The sequence below is a fragment of the Accipiter gentilis genome, chromosome 25, assembly GCF_929443795.1.
Source record: "Accipiter gentilis chromosome 25, bAccGen1.1, whole genome shotgun sequence".
Lineage (NCBI taxonomy): Eukaryota > Metazoa > Chordata > Aves > Accipitriformes > Accipitridae > Astur > Astur gentilis.
The window spans coordinates 4791586-4809703 of NC_064904.1; the positions used below are offsets into that span (position 1 = coordinate 4791586).

Sequence of the window (18118 nt, forward strand, 5' to 3'; positions counted from 1 at the left end):
TAAGAAAAAAGTTGACAGGTAAATGTTTGGTGGGGTTTTTTGTTTGGGTTTTTTTACAGATTTTAAGTTAAACATGGAGACATTGCTTCTTCAAAAGCAATGCTGTGCAACCAGAATGTCCTGTACATTATGGTGAGGCAAAGCACTCAGCATTCCCTTCTCATTCCTTCCCCTTTCCCCCCTCCCTGCCCACACTGACAAAAGAAATAGCACACCCTGTTCTACGTACTGCAAATTAACACAGCCTGCTCCTTTATAACCAACTGTCAAAATCTGTCACCAATTCATTTCTTGCCTTTACAGCTTCCGAGGTAAAGGTAGAAATTACGGATGATCTCTTCTACTGGGACGCTAGCAAAAGAGTTTTTTCTGACAGGAAATAATTTTGCAGGTTTCTTTCTCTACAGGTAAAAGAGATCAGTATATTAAGGGTATCTGTAAGCATCAAAATTTGCTGCAGTAGCATCTTAAGACTGTCAAGTTTGAAAGCCAACGCCAAGCTTTTACTCATTTTTGTAATCCAGATGCAGGCTAAGATTAAAGGCCTGCTCTCACTTTACTGTTCAAGTAGATCTCAAGTTTTCCTTTTAATCTGACAGCTTTAAAATTGAACTAAGTGACCTGCCAGGGCTACATACAGATGGACTGACATGGCAATACATATTAAGAAGAATAAGACTAACACTTGAACTTAAAAGCAGCAGGGATATAGCACCTCGAGTTCTAATTTGTACAATCACTGTACAATGAACAACACATCACCAGACAGTGGGATCCTGTTCCCTGAAGCAGGCGTAGCTTCAACAGAGTGACTATCTGTACAGCTGAGCTATATATTTAAAGGATGAGAACTCATTAAGGAGACATCCCAGAAAAGCTTTGAGGTACTTGCTGCTTTTGCGAATTAATTACTTTCTCTTCTCCACTGCATATTGATTTTAAAGGAAAAAAGGATACATACCATCATGAGTAAGCTTCTACACACAATACAATGATACTATCACCTAGTCACCTCTGTTAGCGTAGCTTGGAGACAAACCTTGAGCATTGTCCCCCCTTTGCATTGTCTTTAAATACAATTTCCCCTCCTTTCTTTTCACTTCGCTGTAATTCCAAAGACTAGTTTACACTTAAAAGCTTTTTTAGCATAGCTGAATGTGTCACACAAAATCACACCCATAACTGATATAACACGTACTTGGTTCTGTGTAGTTCTATCAGTGAATATCAGTAATATATATGTATATTTTGAACTAAACTAGCTAAAGACAGTGATTACCTTTCCCAGCAGACTTCTTTTGGTTATTCAAAAGGTCTTAGCCTAAATCCTTAGATTTTCTCTTGCTTATGAAAATAAACCATTGGTCACAATCATACTAAGACAACTACATATTTAAAAAAAAAAAACACAAGGAAAATCAGATGAACATAAATGAGATGCCAATTTTAAGATTTGAAGCTTGATTTGCTGACAAAGAAAAATTATCTTTGTATTAAGAAAAATATAGGAAGTTTGCAATCAGTTTGCAGTTTCATCTGTGATAGGTTTCTGAGCAGTTCCTGAGCAATTAGCGACTTCTGGTTTTCTCTGCTTTATTGTTGGCATTTCAAAGGAAGTTAGCAGACTTCTGCATGAATTTTGTGAATTACAGCCAGATTGGTTGCCAATTTTAAAAAGAGATTTTATGTGTGAACAGTATGAATTCCTTTCTACCTCTGAATAAAGTATTAGTTTTCAAAAATCATAGCATTAAAGTGTATTAGGTTTTATAATGCTTCATTACTACTTTTACTTTGGATTAACTATCACATCAATTAATCCAGTGTTAACCAAAATACCTTAACCAAGGTAGTAAAACACTTTTATTTCCCTGTCTGCTGGCTGAGAAGTGATACAAACACTAGAACCAAAAAAAGGTAGAGCATGTGGCCAGAAGAAAGGATCAGGAATGGTCCTGTGGGTGACACTAAGCTGTCAAGACCAGCTCATACCATCTCACCTACCTAAACACTTACCACTGATTCCCAGGCAGCTGCAGACTTCCCTATCACACAGAACATGAAGGCTGTCAAAATACATGGGTTTTCTTCGAATTTACATTATTGCAGATGTCTTACATTTCTCTGCTCTTGCTGCTTCTGGGCACAACAAACAAAGACTGCTCCAGCTGGGCTATGTAATTGAACGCATCACTTTATTTACTAGTGCAGACTACAGGAATCATCCCAAGTTTTATTTTCTACATGGGTGTTCTGAACATCCAGAATCTATCCAATGAGTGATAGATAAAAATGTGGGATGGCAGGCCAGAGGTAGCCAACAGTTCTGCATTTCTTATTTTTTATAGCATCCAGTGCCCTGTGGGTCAAGAGAGCAAACTGAGTAGTGTTTCTCACAGGTAGACAAAGATCAAGGTACTTTTACCTCTTTACAGCAGAAACGGCCACGTTATTTCCTGTTCTCTCAATCCAGAATATTCAGTCAACTATCTCAACTGAAGGAAGGCAATGTCATGTTTCACAAAATAAAAATCGGTGCTGAGAAAGACTGTCATATATGGGGGAAAAGAATGAAGATGACCAACTTGGAAAAAACCACCTGGAATGATACTTGAGAAATTACTAAAAATTCCAATGGAAGACCAAAATGTCATATAAAGATACACACGTGTATAGGCACAGACACCCATAGTCATAGACCTGCAGAGTTATGAAATGCGTGTATGCTGGGTAACCAGCAAGAAAGCTTGCAATTCAGTGTCAGTGAATGTTACATGCACATGGAGACAGCAAGGGGAGAAATTTATCCCCGAAAACATCTTCCCAGTAGCCTCTCATCTCTGACTTCCCATAACGTTCTTCCTCTTCTGTGGTAGCCCCTTGTCTGGTCCTCTGAATCAGTGTGAGTGGAGAACTCATTTTTAAGTACAGGTTCTCTTAAACAAGGCATTATTACTTTAAATTGAGGCCTTGACGTGCAATACAACATGTATCTACACACATGCATGTAATACATGCACATATTAAAAATGTAAGACACTTGTGCAACACTTCATCACAACAAATAAACATACGTCATCATTTTGTGAATATTTTCTGCCGAGAATTATTCTGTTCCTGGATGAGTGCTAGGGAACACAGCTGTGCAGATAGCGTTACCTTGTTCAAAAAAGGCTGAGAAAATACATGTCAGCAATGCCAACTTGAAGCCTCAATCCATTCTAATTAAATACTGTATTTTTGTGTTATCCCCCCTCCCCCCAAACTGTTTATGATAAAGCATTTTAATAAAGTTTTTTTGGTAGCAGTAAACAATGCATATGCCAAATGCACTGACCCTTCTATTAAGAAACAGCAAATATTTCAGCTGCTTTTCCTTATATAAAAGTGTAGAAATTTTACTAAGCCAGAGGAACAGTAAGTCATGTTACTTCCTTTGTACTCCTCTAAATCCTTTAACAGAATTACCTCTTAATTACAAATATTTGTTTCTAAAAGTATTACAAATAAATAGCTTTACAGAATATTGAGTACTTTAAAGATTAGATTAATAAACACACTAGTTATTTAAATCTTTACTGATAAGAAATTTGGTTTTTCAAACAAATCTGCCCACAATACTGCTGACTGCATTACGTTTCTGACAGTAGAGAGATATCATTACTAGACATTTAAGTTGCTTGATGCATAGCAGCACTGTGAGTGAAGGAAACTTAATCTGAGTATAAACACAATTTACAGTCTAACACCTCTTTACCAAGGCAATATGAAGTATTTATAGTACTAACAAAGATTGTCTTGTACACTTCAGATTTGAAATAGTGGTACGAGCATGAAAAATTTGGCCCACGGTATTTATATGGCCTAGAGTGCCAGGCTAGGCAACAGATTAAGCTGAAACAACATCATTCTGCCAAGAGTAACTAGTCTCCAGGAGGGACATCTGAACAAGAAGTGAACCTGCTCTTGAGAGTCTAGGTTGCAACCTAGTTTTATCAATGTAAATGAAGATCAGCAGCTGTTTATGTAAAGATGCTAATCTAAAAATTCAGACAGCTTAGTGTCAAACACACCTCCTCGAGAGCTCCGTTACCTGGAGGCAGCAGAAAGTGAGAGGTGATAAACATTTCAGCTACCCCAGGTAACTGGTTCAAAGCAAATGCAAGGTGACACCTAAATGTACTTACCCCTGCCAAAAAGAATTACCCTATTTTTAAAATTTTTTTTCATAACTACTGTTAGAGCACACAGAGGACACAGAAATATTCATCTACAAAAGTTGTCCTTGATATAAGTGATGTATTCTAATAATTTTAGTCTCGCAACAGTCTCTCAAAACCTGTGTGAAAAAAACTTTTACAATACAGCCATTATCTCTAGTATTTAGTATCTTGTGCAAGCATTCTTTTTGTTTCATCAGTCTGTCAAGCAACAGTTTAAATTTCCCAACAGGGACACAACTGTACTGTGTTTCTAACTTTAAGAAGTTATTTCAGCTGAGTCACAATAGTCCAAATCTACCCGGTATCCAAGTTTCTTACACTTAAATGAAATCAAACAGAAAACTGCTTTTTGTGGTCCTCACCCTGAAGACAACAAATTCCAAGAACTCCTCAAAACGCAAACTTTACAAGCAACCTGTTCTCCAACCTCCCAGTTCACTTGTACTATCTGCATAACAAGTATTAATGGTGGATTGTTTGTTGTATTTACAGCAAGTTTATTGGGGAGAGGGAAAGTATTCTTTTACAAATGAGCCATGTTCACTATTGAGATTACTTCCAAAGAGAGCATTCAGAAAGCAAACCTGAATATATTACATTGACAATTATTTTTCAATATTTTAACATCGGCCACTTAAAATTGGTTGTGTTATTAGCACATATACTGATCTTTAAATATACTATTTCTACATAAACAGTGCAAATCTCAATATTCACATCAACCTGAAATTAATGCTGCAATTACTGTTGACATTCACATCAAGAAAGTAGTAAACTATTTCACATGAGCAATTCCAAAACCTTAGAATGCCATTATTAATATTAAAGGAACACAGAACAAACATGTTGGGCTTCAGAGCCTTGTTTTGATACACACAATCCCTGTAAACATGGGTGTATTGTATTTGTCAATACTGATATCTGATATAATCCTATAAATAAAACCACTGATATAAACAATTCCTACAACCTTTTTTGCATAGGGTTTGGATTAAGGTTACTTTAAGATAGAGCAAGCTGTTAACAAAATCCCCTGGTCAATTGGTCTTCCCTCACACAAATTTAGGCATATGATTAACTTTACACAAGCTGTCTCTGACTTCAGTGGAAACTTACACATGGTAAGCATTTGCAAAACTGGAGTCATTTCTGCACTTAAGTTACCCCTAGTCATTGAGAATATGAGCAATAAAAGAGCTCTCCACAAATTTATAAAATACACTGATCTAAAAGTTTATGCTGATGTTTCTGTAAGTCACATTTATGATTCCAAACAGTTATGTACATACTATACTATCACAGTAGGAAATACTTCACTGTAGAACACCACAGTGAACAAGTTGTGAAGCACAGTGTTCAATATAATTTCCCTTTAGTATTCCCAGTGCATAAGTTGTTAACATCTACACTACACAAGGTGCCCAGATCTAGTATTTGTTATATACAATGTAAAAGCAAGATAGAAAGAGCTTCGCAGTTTAAAGTAAGGAATGAAAACAGTGGGTAATATACAGGGATTCACTCCTGCAAAGTACAGAATTGTCCTTCTCAATGACCACAACCACAAAATATGGTGGGTTTCAGGTCATTCAACCCAGTAAAACAGTGCTCAGCACCTTGTAGGAAGAGAGATCTGAGTGCACTTTATTACAAAACATCTCTGTTTGATGTTATAAAGTGCAAAAAAGAAAACATATATTCTAATATTTTACAGTCACTATTAAACTGCCATATTTGCACAATGCAAAATTCAAATACTTGGTATACATTTTGTATGGACCCTATAATAACAAATGTTGAAACTGGAGGTTTTGCATCTTTAAAAAAATCTTAGTATTTTAAAGTTATTGTGTAAATATAAAAAGAAAATATAAATTATAATTAGTTCTTGAAATAGATATTTTAACATGTGACCATTTTCCAAAGCATTCGATATGAAATTTCACTTTCTCTTATAGCATTACATTTTAGAATCTGTAAAACATTTTAAAAGTTAATAACTTCAAAAAGTAGAAATAAAAATTATTGTATCACAGTACTAGACACCTCGCCCTATCAGACATCTTTTACCCTAGATGTTTTTTTAAAAATTAAATAAATAAAAAAACCCCTAAGACTTCTATTCCCAGTTGTTTAGAACGAGATATACGGAGTCACCTTTTAAAACCACCTAAGAGTTCCATAACACTTCATTTTGCTCTTAAAATTCAAATAAATGGGATAGAATGTAATCACAATTTTAAAAGGCCTTGAAGTACTACACTGCTTTGGTGCATTGTACCAATGATTCTTTACATGCATGAAGAATCAAGTTCTACTGACATTCTTCACAGAGCTGCATAAAAGCAGAAGATCCAAGAGTTCTATGTGTGTTACGGAGCTTTCCTTTCTTTGAAAAGTGGGGAAGAAACTGGGAGGGAGATTCCGACACTGAGAAACAGTCTTTCTCCAAGCTGTACCACGAGCAGCAGAGCTCCTTACCTCGAGCTTCACTGCATACTAGTAATTTAGCCCTAAGAGAATACAATGTTGGTTGTATAATAGTATTACACCATATCCAGTGATACCAAACTTAATGCTAAAAAGAAATGTATTGAAATACAAAGCTAAAAAGGTATGATTGAAATACATTTCTAAAGCGACAGACATTCCTGTAGTCTTTAAGCCACAGGGAGGATGGGTGGGAAAAGACAATATAGGTACTACCAAGTTTATAACCACTTATATCTTCAAGACAGGATATTCTCTGCTTTTCAGTCAGAGAACTGGAAGATGGTTTCTGGGTTATTGCTGTCTGTAGGGTTTGTTGGCTGCAGTGTCTTTGTAGGTGTAGTTTTACCATGAGAATGAGAGGAAGAAGAATGTGAACTTTCACTGGAGCTGCTACGTGTCTCTGTGCTTGTACTTGTTTTTTTCATTTTCCTTCTCTTTGCAAGAGGTGCCTTGTCAACATTCTGGAGACAAAATCCTTCCCTTTTGTACTTGTTAAAGGCCTGTTTAAAAATAAAAGGTAATTCTAAGCTTTTCAAGAGGTTTAAGACATTTTATGGCTTGTAGCTTATTATGAATCTTCTACAGAAAGTAAGCAAGCCATAAGATAAACTGTAATCTCTTGACAGATCCCTATTAATTCTTACTGTCGCTGTAACAATAACTTTACTAGCCTTTACATGTATTTAAGAGCCCATACATAACATACTAATTGGCCTCTTCCCCTCCTTGTTCTTTTTAATTTAGAAGTATTTTTTATTAAGCATTAAACCTATTTAAGACTACATTTTCAGACACTACACTTAGTTAAACCACAGTTTTTCTTTCAGCCCAAATTATGTTGCATTAGCAGGACCTCTCCAAGTAACAATTTCTTTCTTTTTCTCTTCTTGGTAATAAGCATCTACAAGTATTTCAGCACAAATCTGCTCAATTTCAGTTTATTCTCTGTAGAAGGAATCATGAGAACCAACACTATGTTTGTATAATACAGTTGCAGTTCAAACGTTTTTAGTAAATAGGCAATGGTAGACAAGCAAGTCCGTTAAAAATGTATCCGTGATATTAAAAACATGAACTAGCTAAGTTCCAGGAATTTTAGCTCAATTTTGTAACCATAAAGACAAAAAGTCAAACAGTTACTTAAGTTAAATAGAAAGTTTCTTCTCTTTTTTATAGAAGTTTGAAGACCTTTTAGTAGATTTCTCTAAGAAACAGAGTATTTAATAGCTATTTTTCATGACCAGCTGTCTCTCAGTCCCCAAAACCCCATTAGTATAAATGTCTTCAAGAAATTTATTCTTGCCTCATCATTCATGTTTTCCTTTACTCACTCACAGATGCTAGGTATTGAGGAAAAAATTGCAGCTATAAGCAATCACTGAATTATAAGGACAAATACATATTTTTAATTAAGAGAAAACATACAAAATTCTAGATTAACACATTACAAAATTTAGCACAACATTAGATTTCCTAGAACTTACATGAAAAGTGGCTTTGACATATGTATGCACCGCAGCTCCTGAAGAGCCTAAGTTATCAGGAGTCATTAGAGGATTGGATGACAGCTGGCTGCCATCCTGAAGCCATTCGTTGTATCTCAGGCTGGACATTTTAATTCTTTTGTTTGGATCCACTGTTAGAAGTCCTAATAGAAATATATTACATTCTCTTAAATTGTGAGCTATTTATCTTCTTTTAATAGAAAATGCAATTATTTTTTAAGAAAATCTCATGCATTGCTTTGATAAGTAAGTAATGCCAATATTTATGCTAGATATGCCAATACTTATCCTAGATATGCCAGTATTTATCCTAGATAAGGCTCACACAATGTTATACTATCATCCTCTCAAGAAGAATCATTACATGCAAGAAATTGCTATTTAACTGTTTGACAACTCACATCTCTTTTCACGCGAACTCAGAACTACCAAATGATTTCTTCACTTAAAACCTGTCTAGGGTGAAGTTCAAGAGAGTAAGCCTCAGATTCTCTGCATGATCCACTGAAGTCTGAATCTGGAGATGCCTACAGTTTTGGCAGAAAAATTCCTTACAAGCCTGCTTCTATAGAAATTCAGAACTCTATCTTACCAGAATTAAGACTGGTGTCTATCTCATGCTGAAAACATAATTAGATGCTCAAAAGCTTAAGGGGAATCAAAGCATAGCAAACATGAATGAAGCAGCTCAGAAATACAGCAGTCTTGGTACATGTATTCAAAAACAGCCCAAGTTAAAAATTATAGTAATAAATTCATTTTCTGCAAAAGCTCAGCTTTGAAAACATTTATCTCATAACCTGGTGATTTTACAAAAGCAAAGATAACATAAAAGAAAAACTCTGCTTTCAAATATGTTTTAAAAGAGTGACTTCACTTTTTCTGAAGCTCTTTAGTTACTTCTAACCCTGCTAACCTTCTATCAGCAACTCACTACATAAGAAAGCTCCTTGTATGCTAGGCATACAAGCAATTTGTAAGGCCATTCTGATGTGTCCACCTTTACCCCTAACTTGTATTAGGGGTCAATACATAGCTCAAGCTGTGGATACTGCTGTCAGGTTAGGCACTCTGATGCTGATCACAGCATGCAGGTATTGTGCAGTTCTCTATATTTTATCTTTTGACATAAAAACATAAGGTACATGAAATATTTGTGAATACATACCTTGAATTAACTCTTTAGCCTCTTCAGAAACATTTTTCCAAGCTTCTCCTTCAAAGGAAAATTCCCCCTTTTTTATTTTCTTCATAATTTCCAATGCACTGGTACATGTTAAACTTTTGTCTTGAGACTGAAATGGTACCTGTCCTGATAGCATTGTATACTGTCATGAGAACAAAAGTAGTATTAACAAACACAATACATTTATTGACAACCCTATTACTAATACGGAGGGCTGTTGTTTGCATCACCAGCACTATACAATAAAACTTTGACTAGCATAACTTCAAGGCTATAGAAAACTTAAAATACGCAAGACTTTCTCTGGAGTCATTGTTAGAAAAAAACCCCATTCATATGTTTCGGAAAATTATAAACAAAACATAATGACGTTTCTACCCAGTTTATATCTAGTGAAATTAATTTTCAGTAAATCAGAATGCAAGCTGATTCCTTCTCTGACTTGAAACTGTAGAAAGGTTATATGAATGGCTGTAAAATCTCTTAACAAGAATATCTCTTTTTAATAACCAGGCTGTATCAAGTATTTTTTCCATTCCCAGAAATGTTGAATTTAATTTACTGCTTAGGAAAAAAAAAATCTCCGTCCCTGGAAAACATCTGTCTTTGGAACCTATTATTTGTGCAGCAGTATTTTCACCTTACTTGAATTCAGCATCTACCCAATTCAAGTCTGATATTGTGTCAAGTCCTTTGCATTTTAACAAAAAGTAAATACATACAATAAAACTACAATTAAAAACCTCAATCACTCACCAAAATGACCCCCAAACTCCACAGATCACATGATTCGTCATAACCATTGTGATTCAAGAGCTCTGGGGCAGCATAATGAAGAGTAAAACATGGAGTCTTAAGAGGCTGATTATCAGGTGGTTTTAAACGAGCAAAGCCAAAATCAATTATTTTTATTTCTGAATTATCAGTTTCATCCGTAAACAATAAATTCTGAAAAGCAAAGACAAAATCAATACCAGCACTAGGTAGAAAATTGGTTAGAATACTTAATAGTTATTTTTTTTTCCTACATTTATTACTACAGAAAACTTCCCTAGAGAAAATGAGAACTGGGAGACACTGGGAAAAAAAATGGAAAACCAGAAATAACAGTAATCTGGGATGTAAGAAAATGTGATGTGTTTATCCGTCCCCCTGCAAGCCAGGATAGTTCTGTCTGAGATTATTAACAAAAACGGGTATTTAGCAGAGAACAGTGGGGAAAATAATTCTGGGAACACTGACAAGAGAAAAAGCAAAGACATCAACAAAAATGGAGAACTGCCTTCTCCCTCAAACAAAAATAAGTTTTCTCAAGCTTCCGCTTCCTTCTGGCATGTTGCATATTACAGCTTTTTTGTACGTTGAACTCTTCTTGCACGTCTTGTCTTGTGACTGACTAGTCTTTGGTCCTGGAGTGGTAACACACTGAATCCATATTGCCAGGAGCACAATAATGCAAAAAAATAATGTGAAAGCGAAGGATGGTGGACTAGAAAGCACACCAATAGCTCAGTAGTTGTACCGACTGCTGTCTGGCATGGATCTCAAAGTCAATATAATTATGCATTCTGGAAGAGACCTAGGACCAACAGCATTCAAGCACTGAAGGTCACAGAGCAGTCCAACCTCGAACCGATGTCCTACTTTTTACACCAAGGTGAAGAAACTTTGGTACAGTAGTCCCTGAGAATTCCAGCTTTACAGACTGGAATGTGGCATCTCAGACTTGAAGACAGAGAAGTTGTTATGAGTTTGGAAGAAGATTTAAGACAATCTGTTCTTCTTTTCCCTGAGTATTTATATTTGTTAAGAAAGATACAAGGGTGAAGCTAAGCCTTAGGAGAACTGGCTGAGGCCAAGATGAATTATAAATTATTTCTACTCCCCCCTTGAACTTTTGAGAGAAGAGGGGAGAGCAAAATTTTGCTGTTGACTTTGCTGTTTAACCTATGCAATGCCAGAAAAATTCTCAGTATTAGAAATATTATGGCCCTATGTAATTTTGTAATACAAAAGGTGAATGACTCATAGTAATTAATTTCAAACTCATTAAGGGGGGAGAGGGCGAATGATTGTTAGACTGCAAGCAGATCAATAAGGAGAACCTGAGAGCATTCATTATGTATAAAAGAGAATAGCTACTACAAAACAGTACTTTTGCATTCCATACTGCTGTTAATAGCTTAATGCACAATCAGAAAAGTCAGTTTTCCCTATTAAAATGTTGTGCAAAATGGATCTGAGTGAAGCCTAATTTGAGCAAAAATATTAATCCAATGAGGATAGGTGATCAGTACAATCATCTTTTTTCTATGGTGGTGGTATATAGCCAACAAGTAAATAAAGAACTGCAGTAACATTGGTTTAAAAAGACCTCCTTTCTTAAGACAAAAATGAAATTGGTTATGTACAGAAAGGTACAGTCCAAATGTCCCAAGTTGGGTTCAGACTACTTTGTTGATTAGGTAAATAAAGCATGTTTCACAAAACCCCACACTTAAAGCAATATTCCACATATATTTTAAGGATATATAAACATTATCTCTGCCTTGGTATGTTTTTTCTAATATCTTTGGAACTTAGTTTACAGATTAATGATTACTGCACAGAAACAGTCCTCAAATCTTCTACTGAGAGGCTCCAAATGGTCACATATGCTACACAAACTCTTTATTTCTGTAAATTTCCTATTTTCTATCCAGTACTTTTCCTCTATTTTGCAGAGCAATATATGTGATCTTATTACTATTGCTTAAACAGAAGAGTCTACCAGTCCATGCAATTAAAAAAAGTCTCATCCTTCATGACACGTAACCAGCCATATTTTTTTAAAATAGACTTATCAGTATCACATTAGATGTCAGAGTTGAACATCAAACAAATCTGACTGGAACTGTTAGAGAAGCAACAGAATTTCTTGTGTATCTTTTTACAGAAAGGTGCACTAACCACATCTATATTGGGAAGCCTGCATATCCCATACTAAGTTCATTTCTGAACCTAAAATAGTAACTTTCAAAACAACAAGCAGGAAGGAGACAGGCTGGTTAAGTCCAGCTTTGTGGAGTCAACGCTTTTTGCAAGCTGTTTCCTAACCCTTCATTACTTTGACTTCCCAGACTTCTGTTCTTGAACATGATGTAGAATTGATGACTGCCTATTTTACCATGCAGCTGAAGCTCTGCTTTACAGAATCTGGCCTTTATATTCAAGATGTTAATAAGACTAAATGATGAGAATGGGAAGAGAAAGGATTTCTGGGTTTTGCCCTTTTAATAATGACTTGTTTCAAAAGCTGTTTTCTTTCCTTGATGATGTCAGCAGATAAACTTTTTCCAAGAGTCACATTTTCAACTGACACATTAGAAATTCACCATAGCCCCTCTTTATTTAATTGTTTATTTAGTACAGAGACTCCAGTACAGAGATATTTTCAAATGCCTGTATTTTGGACTGATTTTCAAAACCAGTTTAATACCAACACCTAGCAGACTTCTTTACATGTTGAACTGGAATTACTATAAAAGAAGTTTGTAATATACCAGAAGCTATGTTACAAAAGGATGAAACATTGGTAGGAACGGTAGATTGTTTTGAACTCCAGATACAAAAGGAGTAGCTATTTCCTGAAGTATGATGACTGTAATCACCAATACAATATAACATCCTTATTGGATGAACTAACATCAGTCTACATGATTCTTGGGCTAAAGAATATCCAAGCGCATTGCTGGCAAAGAAAAAGCAGCAAACATTGGCTCCAGGAAGTAGAACAAAGCCAGTGGTCAAATTTACCATAGTAAACTGAATTGTCTGGAAGGCAAGATGTTGCTGAACAGTAAAAATACCAGAACAAGTAATTACTGAAAAATATATAATTGTTTCTCTTAGGAAACTACTAGACTCACTGAACTCAAATCACACATCTTTATTAGTTGGCTGTGTTAGCTTGTGGTTCATTTTCTGTTTAACTGGGCCAGAAGACAGTACAATGGTGTCACAGCTACCTCCAAAAGAAGCCCTACCAAGGGAATTAAGATCAAACAAAAGGTGGAAATGTACAGGCGAAGTACCCAAGCAAGCTAGCTCTGCTTGTGAACTGTTTCCATACAATAAATATATACTTACCACTAGTAAAAACTGTCCCCAAATAAGCAAAGAGTGTTTTTGAACAAGTGTAAATTGCTTAAAAAATTAAAAATCTTTCCTAACAGTTACTTTTACCTATGAACAGAAAAATATCTACAGAATTTGCTAAGTAGAAGTGATAACATTTTATTAAAAATATAGAAGTAGAAAAATCTGTAATAAAAGCTGGAGGAACAGAAATACATCACATTCCAGATATTTAATAGCTTAATGTCTAAACATATATAAGCAAGTCACAATACCTCAGGTTTCAGATCTCTATGGACTACTCCTACATCGTGCATATGGCTCACCGCTGAAACAAGTCTGCGCATAATATGACTGGCTTCAGTCTCACTGAAATGTTTCTTTTTCTGAATACGTTCAAGCAGTTCTCCTCCCTTCAGCAATTCCATTACTAGAAACGTGTGAAGCTGAAACAATAAAGAAAAATATGCCACGTTAGAAATTCAACATTACAAACCAACATTCATTCAGGAGCTAGGTACTATTCCGACAGGTTCTCAAAGTTTGAAGAAATAAAGCCTGCTGCTCATCGCAATTCAGAAGGCCAATAAGAAGCATGAAATTGCATCTCAGGTGACCTTTTCCCCATCAGCCTCACTGAGATTGAAGAATATTGATGTCTTGCCCACGTCCACCCATATTTATTTACAAAAACGCAGGGCCACCATGTAAATGGGTGAATTTGTAGGGAAATGAAATGCCTTTCTTTAGGCTAGTAAATAAAGCTGGAAAAAGCTAAACTTTTGCTGTTTAAGCCTGTTCTGATGTAGGGATACATTTCTATTAATATGCATAAGCACTTAGCCATTTAATGTTACCAAATCCTTTAAAAGCACCCTGAAACTTTACTGTGAAATCAAAGACTATCTAGAATTTCTTCCAACTTCATCCCCTACAGAGCCGTAGCCAAAGCTACTCTATCATTAGAATCACAGTAGATGTCTTCCCAAACATTAAAGAGTACTTTTTTAATTAAAAAAGTAATGGTTGTTTAGATGGTTGTTCTTTTCAAGACAATCAATAAGCAGTGAATTCCTTGATTATAAGGCAACATTAGCCCACAATCAACTGCAATTCAAATGTCTTGCCAGTAAACAAACAGCAGTCTTCTCAGGACAGGAACGTGAGGTTAGCATTCTTAAAAAGCAATGGATGTAGGCATGTGATGGCTTCTAGAACTTCCTTCCCCTGAATGACAGTAATAAAAGTTAATATTTGCAAGCAAAGAAAAAAAGTTCTGGGAAGAGGTCAAAAAACAAAATTCAAAGAAATTCAGCAACAAAAGGTGCACAGTATTTAGATACCAAGGAAGCAGAGCTATGCAGACAGAAAGCGGCAAGACTCCTTAGAACAAGGTGTCTGCTAATCACTTTGCTAGTAGTGCTTGTAAGATACCCTCCCCCACAAATTTTCTTTGTGTCTTGGGAAGAGCTGACAGGAAAGTTGGAAAGGATAAAGAGACCTTTCTCTGATAGAAAACTTCTTGTGGCTCGACAAAAGAGACTGCAACCTAATCCCATGGTTGGATGACTAATGTAGAACTTGATCAGACTGGTATCAGAGCAAGTTAAAAATTTGAACTTTTTTTTTTTTAAGACAAACCGCAGAAATGTCAAAACTAGAAAATTTTGATCAGTTCTGCTCTTCAGAATATTGTGCATGAGTCATCTGGAAGATAACACCTGGGAGCTACCAGGTGCAACTAAAAATACAATTGTTTGGCTGGTTGAGAGTAGCCTATTCAGTTGCAGAGCAATCTGAAGAATATTTTTTTAAAAATATTCCTGAGAATAGCCATTTTACTCAAAGGACAGTGAAAAAGCATCCTGTTCTACACGCATGTACTCATAGTGTACATAAATGCAAAAAAAAGGCTTCCTTATCATTAAAGATTACAGTACAGATTTTTCATCCTCTCAGCTCATTCAGAAGTGCTCCACATGAGCACTCTGCTGGTCCTTGTATAAAGAGCATGATAGGGATAGACTGGGATACATGGGGAGGCAAGAGAGCCCATGTTCCACTACAAATTCGTAAGACTAGAATCACAGAGCAGTTTAGGTTGGAAGGGACCTCTGCAGGACATCTGGTCCAAACCCCTAGCTCAAACCAGGGCCAACCTCCAAGTTAGATCAAATTATGGTTTATTACATGCTGTGGAGCTTGCATTACACTAAGGAAAAAGACAACTAGGGTCTCTAAATAAACCCTAGACTGATCTCAATATATTTTCAAATACAGGCTCTACTTTCACATTTGGTAATTTAGCAAGCTACTTGGTTATCTTCATTAAATTACTAATATGTAAGAAAAAATGCTAGATATGTAATCTTCATATGCAAGATTTCCAAATTATTTACAAATATTATTTTAAGATTCACAACAACCCCAAGGGAAGGTAATTAGGTAACTCAGTATCATAGATATGGAAACTGGGCCATGAATATATTGTATGATGATTAACAAAGCAGACCAAGGACAGAACCAGCAACCAGAATCCAGGACTCTAATTCTTCCAAATACTGTTTTGATTTGCAAGAGTAACTGCAAGTTCCCTGGAATGCAGAACTTCTGCTTCGTCTTCTATACTGACTAAACAAAAGCCCTAGGAAAAAAGTTGCCTCCACAGTAGCAGTACACTTAACGCCTACAAGTTCTTGGGAAAACACATGGCAATGTGTTTGACAAGTGCTGATTATAGTTTCTTCAAAATACCTGGTCATGATAAACTTCATGTAACTTCACTACATTTGGGTGTCCTTCGCAGAGTTTCAGAGCTGTTATTTCTCTCTGGGTGTTGGCTTCCATTCTGGAAAAATAAAGCAGTCATTTTGTACCAATTTTACTGAGCAAACTGCACATTCAAAGTGTTACACCTATTTTTTTTAATTGCTTGAAATCCAGATTTTTTTAATACTACAACCACTTGAACACAGTTAAAAGCATATTGAAAGCTGAGCAAAACTCTCCACATAACCCTGCAGGTTTGGACACTAAAAAACCACACCCAAATCAAACAATGTTTTTGATGCAACTGCAACTTGCTACAGCAAAAGTTGAAATGGTATTATAGAATAGTTTCTACCTAAAACAAACCTTTCCCTTAGTCCAGGGCAATTTGACTTCACCTCTGTTCCTACAAGTATTTGTTACTTCAGCTTTATCTTGAAGACTCAAATTATTGGTCCAATCCTTTTACATTCTTAGAGGAGATAAGTACTTCCAAAGCTGTATGGAAACTATGAGTTCCTACTAGAAAAAAGAGTAACATCATCTATATATGAACTATGTTATACGAATGAACCCCTTAACAGGACACTGTAAAAATCTGAAATGGAAGAGATAAGAAAAGACTAGCTCTAGAGCAAAAATCATCTCACAAATTCTCTTTCAAGTACTGAAATTTATAGCCAAAAAAAGTGAACATGGTGAACATTATAAAAACTATGTGAATGGGGACAGAGCAGAACATTTTGTTTTCCACTAAATACATATGTTGATTTATTTGGGGCAAATAACACCTGAAAATTTTTGCCAAAACTCTCTCCAAGAAAGGCTAATCCTGTACTGACTTACAGAATGGCCTTATGAATAACACAGATAGAATCTCTCTCACCATGTGTTCTTAATCTTTGGTTGCTTTCCCCCACCCCAATTAGGACTAGAACCATGATGAGAATTTTGTGCAAGAGAATTCTGCTTTCTGCAGGCTTCATATGATCAACAAGTAAACTAAGCTGTTCCACCTGCATCTCTGCTGATGTTGTTTAAACTGAAAGTGATTTCAGGTCCTTAAGAAATTAAAAAACCTGACTCAGATAGCCTTTCCCCCCTAAAGTACTATCAGGAGAAGGTGGACCTAGGAAACAGATTAAAAAGGTTCAGTATCATGAACATAAACCTTTGAAATTTGTGCGTGGACTTTTCTGAGTATTTCCCCTCTATAAATAGTTACCATCTAAAATTTTAAACAGATAATATCATGAAAAACAAATGGGAAGCTCTAAAACAGTAACTCAAGCAAGTTTACAGGACTCTGCTGTTTCATTGGCCTTCAGACACAGATAAACCTCAAAGTATTGGATGGAGGCAGTTCCAGTTCTACTAACAACGCAACACCACAGAGGAACTCTTGATCTGAGCTTTCACTTGAAGTATCATGAAGAGGTTTGCCTAGGTGTAGGATTCACTTTTTTTGGCACCTTTGATGGGTAGGAGTGAAAGACTGTCTGCCTTTGAGGCAAAGAAGTTACTATAAACATATTATACTTTTCCTTTTAGCAAGCGTTACTAGTGTGGTCCTCAGAGCAATATTACTTGTAGTTTAACAGTTTCTTACTCAAGGCTGGTTTGTGTCCAGCCAGAGTGTGGGTTTACTGCTATCTCTAAATACTACACAAACACGCTCTGAGTCTGCTCACAGCCTGCAATCCTAAAAAAATCTCTGTATACAGACCACTTCTTATCTTCATTTAGCCTGGTCCACCAAGATGAAGGAGAAAAAGCAAAAAAACCTGTGAGTAATACCATTTAGGGACATAGTTCCTAGAAGTTTA

The 18118-nt window shown here is 35.9% G+C and overlaps 1 protein-coding gene across 8 annotated transcripts in view; it reads right to left on the minus strand.

The window, feature by feature from the left end:
- Positions 1 to 1526: 1526 nt before the first annotated feature.
- Positions 1527 to 18118, minus strand: part of RPS6KA5 (ribosomal protein S6 kinase A5) — an 85331-nt gene continuing 68739 nt past the window's right edge. For 5 of the 8 annotated variants that reach the window (XM_049828881.1, XM_049828880.1, XM_049828884.1 and 2 more), the window contains 6 exons: positions 16278 to 16371; positions 13799 to 13969; positions 10164 to 10355; positions 9390 to 9549; positions 8201 to 8364; positions 1527 to 7216 (listed from right to left, as the gene is read on the minus strand). In XM_049828881.1, coding sequence (XP_049684838.1) covers positions 6977 to 7216; positions 8201 to 8364; positions 9390 to 9549; positions 10164 to 10355; positions 13799 to 13969; positions 16278 to 16371 — 1021 coding nt within the window. In that variant the 3' untranslated portion in view covers positions 1527 to 6976. The remainder of the gene's footprint in view (positions 7217 to 8200; positions 8365 to 9389; positions 9550 to 10163; positions 10356 to 13798; positions 13970 to 16277; positions 16372 to 18118) is intronic. The other 3 variants (XM_049828877.1, XM_049828878.1, XM_049828879.1) reach the window with 2 other exon arrangements.